At 37.3% G+C, this 7,679-nt stretch overlaps 1 protein-coding gene across 1 annotated transcript; it reads left to right on the forward strand.

Annotated features, from left to right (window-relative positions):
- Nucleotides 1-91: 91 nt before the first annotated feature.
- On the forward strand, nucleotides 92-7,426 carry LOC103519533 (the record flags this gene model as incomplete). The annotated part of the gene is made up of 7 exons (XM_008484622.2): nucleotides 92-234; nucleotides 2,480-2,628; nucleotides 3,373-3,552; nucleotides 5,481-5,748; nucleotides 6,379-6,438; nucleotides 6,534-6,970; nucleotides 7,056-7,426. Coding segments are annotated over 7 exons (1,608 nt in total), but the record flags the coding sequence as incomplete, so codon positions are not given.
- Between the last annotated feature and the right edge of the window lie 253 nt (nucleotides 7,427-7,679).

Consider the following 7,679-nt stretch of genomic DNA (forward strand, 5'->3'; position numbering starts at 1 on the left):
ATTATTATTTTAACATTTAAAAATATAGAACAATTAAATGTCTTTTTTTATTTTAATAAATCACATTACATAACATAAGACTTGTTTTCAGCTCCTGAAATTCATGCGCGAAGATGGCGAACAGACAGACCCGATACCTAAACATCCCATCACCCAACAACCGGATGTCAAGATTAGACTCAAACATTGCAAGAAGAGTAGCCGCTCCTCCACAGCTAACTCAGTGGAACTAGCGTAAGTACACTGTGTAGTACAGTCCACTTCAACTGGGAAGTCCGATGACCTTTGGGTGCGCACTCGTCAAAAAATAGCTCGTTGATTAAGAAGTAAGCATGTGAATAGTTGATCCCATGGGATTTTTCACGCCGAATCGAATGGTGAAACTTTTAGAACTGTCCGACTTACAGTTAAGTTGCGGTTCCCCTCCATGCGCTTCCATCGGATTTCCCAGTTGACGTGGACTGTATGTACTCACGTAGAAGACTGCTTGCTCTTAAGATCCCGGACACTGCAAGAGGTTCACAACCAAAACCTACTCAAATGCATGTGTCTTGTAAGTAGAGGTGTAATGCAATGCCATTTGAAAAAAAATCTGGTGTGAACATCACACGACTTTCCTTATCCTATTGAATGATGCTTATTTGAGTGTTCTTTTACCAAACAGAATAGAAAAGCTTTAGAACAGACAGAGTCGGCGTTAGTTGCCAGCCTCAGCCCTAGGGTGATTACTTTTTTTTAAAGATGAGTGTTCCACCTCCGTTTTTATTTCGTAGCAATGGAACAACTGCTACATTAGACGCTTGTGACCTGTGTCGTAGCATGCCCATCCCGTAGGTGCAGTCTCAAGCCTTTGTTACTATCTCCCATTTTATTATTAATTTGCCAAAGTTAAATATTCAATTTTTTTCTTTGTATTTTATATTAATATTTATCTAAGTACCTACTTGCTGTTGAACAGTGTAAAATGTACCTGGTATTTGTATCTGACTCACAACTGATCTTTGTTAAAATTCACATCTGTTATCAATATTTACCTTGTCTATCATTAAACTAGACTGAGTGTGATATGTGTTCTTTGTTAAACACTTGGCATCCCTATGTGAAACTCTTTGTTAATAAATAGACATCATAAACCATTATTAATAACAACAGTCTGGACTCAAGATCTCATTATGAATGTTCATCAGGTACTACATAGAAATTATCATAAAGCACAAAGCCTAGTGTTCTCATTATAATCTTAATATCTACCTTGTCTATCATTAAACTAGACTGAGTGTGATATGTGTTCTTTGTTAAACACTTGGCACCTCTATGTGAAACTCTTTGTTAATAAATAGACATCATAAACCATTACTAATAACAACAGTCTGGACTCAAGATCTCATTATGAATGTTCATCAGGTTCAGGTACCTACTACATAGAAATTATCATAAAGCACAAAGCCTAGTGTTCTCATTATATTCTAGAATCTAGATGCATTGTACTTTACACACTGTTGACAATCAGTCTATTTCATCCACATTGGTTATGCATACTTAAGTAGAATGACATTCTGAAATTGGCACACAGCCCACTTTACATAAATTATGCCACAGAAAACATTTTGTGTGAAAACAATGCCAGGAGTGAAGTAATCAAGTAATGCTTCTTTATTAGACAAAGAATGCTTCTTTATTGTATTATTTACTAGCCGAAAGCCGTTGCTTTGCTCTGGATTTCTGCTAGTAAATCCTTAAGATTTCTGCTAGTAAACACACACACACAAACATTCATTTTTATATATTAGATTAGATTATGTTTAGTTGATTCTACCTCTTTCCTTGTAAAAAACAAGATAGTTTACAAGTGCCTCAAAATGCCTAAGTTCCATTTTTTTTTTTTTTTTTTTTTTTTTTTTCTGGCATAATGGGACTCTTTAGTCTTAGCCGACAGTATAAATAAGGTATATTAAATAAAAAAATAAATAACAAATTTAATTACCAAATGCATTTCCTATTCATACTGTGTGCTGTATCGATATGATCATTTTATTAACAACCTGACAGCAAATAAACCCCACCCGTGCCTAGCCACATTGGGTTTATAATACTTCCTATGTAAAAAAACAAACAATTGATTAGCAAAATTCAATTTATTACTTTGTATATTTCACATTTGTCGTTTTGCTTTTCCAATTGTTATGAATCTCATTTTGTTAATATTGTTCAATAAAAGTAATATTATTACCATTACCATTATGTATTAAATTATATGGGGTGTTGGAAGATTTTTCATCTTTTGTAGCACGTTAAGTAAATATGTTTTTTTTTAGCCCGTTCGTCCTTCGTAATAATAAAGGTGTCTGTGTGTCTGTTCCCACAGAAGGACTTATCCAAACCTGGTCGACCTATATATCAAATTAAAGGTCTTTTTACCAGGAACACGAAAGTGGTGGTGCATTTTTTTTTTTAACTAAGGAAAATGTTCTGTTTTCAGTAACGTGATCACCAAAGAGAAAAGAATGGAGAAGGCGGACTTCGAACGTGTGGGCCTCGACTTGCTGAACCAACTACATCCGGGTGCTGCTGCTCAGAAAGAGAGCAAAGGTCTGCAGAATATGCAGGGCTGGTCTGCCGCTGATCCAGGTAATACTTGCTGACTTGGTTATAAAGAGAGCAAAGGTCTGCAGAATATGCAGGGCTGGTCTGCTGCTGATCCAGGTAATACTTGCTGACTTGGTTATAAAGAGAGCAAAGGTCTGCAGAATATGCAGGGCTGGTCTGCTGCAGATCCAGGTAAATATTTGCAGATTTAGTTGTGCATACCTGCTGACTTGGTACACATTGATCTTCTTTTGGCAATTTTTGAGAGCATTTTTTTTCTTCTTCAGTTTTGAGCTCTACGAAGCGAACGGTTAGAGATTTTTAAAAAAAGTTGTTGAAGAATCCCCTGAAATGCCTCCGAAAGTATTAACATCGGAGCAAAAGCCAAGATAGAGTAAAGAAAGTCGTGTGCTGTTCACACCCGTTTTTTTATATTTTAGATTTAGTTGTGCATACCTGCTGACTTGGCACACATTGATCTTTTTTGGCAATTTTTGAGAGCATTTTTTTTCTTCTTCAGTTTTGAGCTCTATGAAGCAAACGGTTAGAGATTTTTAAAAAAGTTATTGAAGAACCCCCTGAAATGCCTCCGAAAGTATTAACATCGGAGCAAAAGCCAAGATAGAGTAAAGAAATTCGTGTGCTGTTCACACCCGTTTTTTTTTTTACTTTCATGGAACGAATTCTGGCCTTATCCCGTGAAGAAGAAGAGTTTAACATAAACGGATTTTAAACTCATTTCGTTTACCCGGCCACAAGCCTAACATTAATTCTGTCTAATTTCAGACGAGGATAGTGATGATGAGTTTCATCCTATTGGGGGAGCGTTGAGCAGAGGAGATAGTCTTGCTTCCTCTATGGACAGTAGTACTATGAGCTCGGTTAGTGGTCTGAGTAAATCGACCTCGGTTGATTTCTCTACAAGATCTTCCTATCTGAGACATGGGAAGCGGAAAAAGCACAGAGGTAAGTGACTCTGTGGACGGTGAGCTAAGAACTGTGAAACATTAATTTTTTTTATGAAAGCTTGGAATTTAGCAGGGAAATAATTCCTTTGTATAAAAAAAAACTAGAAAATCATAAATTTTTTTGAGGTAAAGCGGAGGTTTTTCACAACTTTAGTGTATATCTCAGCATTACTAAGTGCACTCTGAACTCCAAACACATAGCCTTAAAAAACTCTTCGACCCCTCGGGGAATCAAACCCCGGCACCTTTGGTGTGCAAGCCTAGTGTGATACAACACACTCGGCCAAGGAGGTTACCCAAGATTTTTTTTTTTTCAACTATTTTTATTATTATTATTTTAAGCACTGAAAACTTATGTCACTCAAAGCATTTGTTCCATTATTTCATAGTACACAAAGACTCATTTTCACAATGCTCTGTACAAACATGTGGTGTGTGTGTGTTAGTGTTGTGATATGTGTGTACGTGGTGGCGGTGTTGTGTTGGGGTGGTATAGTGTGTGTGGTGATGGTTAGAGCATGTGCCCAAAGGAAGCAAAACAGGCGTCGCTCTTGAAATCCACGTCAAAAAGTGAGTTTAGTCTCACCCCATTTTTTTCCAGTTGTCATTTGAAACCATAGAAAGAGCCACCCACTACAGAACCCCTAATGTTCTCTCTCTCTCTCTCTCTCTCTCTCTCTCTCTCAGCATTTTTTGTTTTTGTTTTTTTGGATTGATTGGCAGCAGCATTTTTTTTTGTTCATTGATTCCTAATTTAATTGATAAAATCCAACAAAATAAATATTAATAATAAAAATTTCCTGTATAATACCAATGTAGGTAAATTTTTAAATAGAAAGGAGTAAATTTTTGTTAACTTTATTTTACTCCACACATGTTAACTTATTTTACTCCACACACTTGGTAAAACACGTAAAATATTTCATGGCCTGGGGCCTGGAAATGTGCTGTACCTAGTGGTTAACCTAAACCTCACTTGTCCCATTCAATAAAAATTATCAAGAAACCATCCTCACTGGTGTAGTGGTTAGCAGTGTTAGCACAGTGGACTTTGAATCTGAAGGTTTAGGTGGGGAACAACATTTGTGGCAAGCATTTATTTATTTTATTTTATTTGACATAAAGGTCTGACATGCAAGATGAAGTATGATGACCTGTAGGACAAGATGAAGTATAAAGACACTATACATAAAAAAAAAAAAACAATATGAAAAGAGAAAACAAATAACAAACGATACCTAAAAAGAAAACATTAACAATAACAAACAATACCTAAACTGTAAAAACAGGTGGAATTAATTTTGAAATCCCTAACTATAACTATTTTAACGGTAAAAAAAAACATTGGAAAATGATGTCTAAACTATAAAAAACAGGTAGAATTTACATTAAAATTCCTAACTGTATACTATAGTATTATAAAAAGCATTTTATATGTAAAATGTTTTTTTTTTTTTTTTGTGTATTGTAACATGTTCTTTCATTAGAATGATAAATCTTTTCGTTTCCTCCTCATATTTATCAAGAAAACTCGTTGTGTTTTCCCCAGCATGGACTATTGTGATGAAGCAGGCTGTGATATATCATCGGGACATGTAGGCGAGAAAGGAGTAAATTTTTGTTAACTTTATTTTACTCCACACACTTGGTAAAACACGCAAAATATTTCATGGCCTGGAAATGTGCTGTACCTAGTGGTTAACCTAAACATCACTTTGCCCATTCAATAAAAATTATCAAGAAACCATCCTCACTGGTGTAGTGGTTAGCACAGTGGACTTTCTGCAAAAAAAAAAAGCATTTTATAAAATGCTTTTTTTGTAACATGTTCTTTCATTAGAATGATAAATCTTTTCGTTTCTTCCTAATATTTATCAAGAAAACTCGTTGTGTTTTCCCCAGCATGGACTATTGTGATGAAGCCAGGCAGTAGTTCAGACCCAGAGCCTGGCTCCGATCGAAATCACTATCAGCTTCGTCTCAGCTCCCTCTCCATAGTCCTCCTACATGAAGATATTCTAGCCACCAGTGGCGAGTCTGAGAGTCTATTAGCCTCGTCTGTACACCAGCTTAATGCAGTGGCGGTCGAGTTCTTCCAGAAGCTCGCACTGTTTGCTGTATCACCGCATGGGAATAAAGACTTCCTAGAGGCTAGACAAGTGTTTCTAAACGCGTGTAGATTGAATCATATGAGGTAAGATCTAAGATACAACACCCTTTTAGCACTGACTAGTAGCTATTTGCCGTTTTAGTTTTTTTTTGAGAATTGAACCTGGAACCTTAAATTGTAACATTTGTAACCCTGTGACGGTCTGAACCTTATCTGTTTAGGAAAAATCCGAATCGAACCCGCGACCTAGCGCACATAACAAAACACAGACGCGCTACCCTCCAAGCTAACTAGACTGTCTAGTTCTACAGTTCTAATTTATTTATTTATCGTATGGAGGTTTTATTTTTTCAAAGGATACCTATACATAGTAACAGAATAACAAAGGAACATTTAACAAAAAAATAAAAGAAATACACTTATATATATGTATAGAGGTAAACTCTGTAGCCAGGCAACTGCTTCTGAAGAAGAAAAAGAGATTATATATTTTTAAAAACATACATAATAAACAATCTGCCAGCCTCTGGCAGAGTACAGAATACCAATTAATCATAGGATATTTGTCTTCAATAGGATTTTCTTCCTAATCACGTAGATTTCTTGTCACTCTTGTCATTTGCTAACTGAGTAAATATGATTGAAGTGTACTAAGTGTTTTGCTGTTTTGATACCCTCAGTTTCAAATCAATGGATGATATTTCTCTTCCTCAGATTACTAGCAGCACCTGTGATGTTAGAGCTAGAGGAGCGGGATAGCACACTGCTCGGCACTATCACCGGATCCCTATTCCCGACCTAAGGCCGGTTCACGACATGGCCCGCCCCCCCTGGTGGTGCTACAGGTTACATCCGGACATAGCGTGGCTTATCACCGGAGGCAGCGTAGAGCTCCTGGAATGTCTTGTTGAGGAAGCACAAGGCAGTAGTGCGGACGCCAGAAACAATAGTATGGAACAGAACAGTCACACAGACCATAGCAATAATACAGACCAAAGTAGTAATGAACAAAGCAGTAATACAGACCAAAGTAGTAATGAACAGAGCAGTAGTGTGGACGTCAAAAGCAGTACAAATGACAAAACCAGTGGTGCGGACGCCAAAAACAATAAAGACAAGAGCAATAGTATGGAACAGAACAGTCACACAGACCATAGCAGTAATACAAACTATAGTAATAATACAGACCAAAGTAGTAATGAACAAAGCAGTCATACAGACCAAAGTAGTAATGAACAGAGCAGTAGTGTGGACGTCAAAAGCAGTACAAATGACAAAACCAGTGGGAGTAGTGACAGAAAATACAGTAGAACCTCGATTATTTCAACTAATTGGGACCGGAGATAGTTGAAATGATCACTTTCCATCATCTTTTTACTCTCATAGGATAGGATATCCTTTGAAAGATAGAAAAGAACTAGCGTGGCTTAACCTTACCGACATAGCACTCCGATCCCATCTGACGTCACGACAACCAGCGCTTAGTTTCGAAATCTCCTGTCAGAGTGCGTTAGCGTCGTTCCAAGAGGGGGGTACAGGAGTGTCTGTACCGTTTGGGTATACGACCTTTGATGATAGCGGAGATTATATTCAAGACGTGGGATGGCCCAGACTTGTGATCCGAGTGTATTCTAGTCTCAACTATGATTTGGAAGATCCATCACTCCTAGAAATCCTTCAACTTTGGAAAGTCCAACAAGTTCTGAAGCTTATGGAACTCCAACGGTCAGTCCTGAAATGCAAGTGTAAGAGAACAGAATAGAAAAGCTTTAGAACAGACAGAGTCGGCGTTAGTTGCCAGCCTCAGCCCTAGGGTGATTACTTTTTTTTTTTTAAAAAAAAAGATGAGTGTTCCACCTCCGTTTTTATTTCGTAGCAATGGAACAACTGCTACATTAGACGCTTGTGGCCTGTGTCGTAGCATGCCCATCCCGTAGTATGCCTTCCATCAAATGGGCGAGAAGAGACACATTACTTCCCATTTAGGTGCACAGACAGAGTGTATTCTAGTCTCA

Source organism: Diaphorina citri, unplaced genomic scaffold (genome assembly GCF_000475195.1).
Source record: "Diaphorina citri unplaced genomic scaffold, Diaci psyllid genome assembly version 1.1 scaffold2775, whole genome shotgun sequence".
Lineage (NCBI taxonomy): Eukaryota > Metazoa > Arthropoda > Insecta > Hemiptera > Psyllidae > Diaphorina > Diaphorina citri.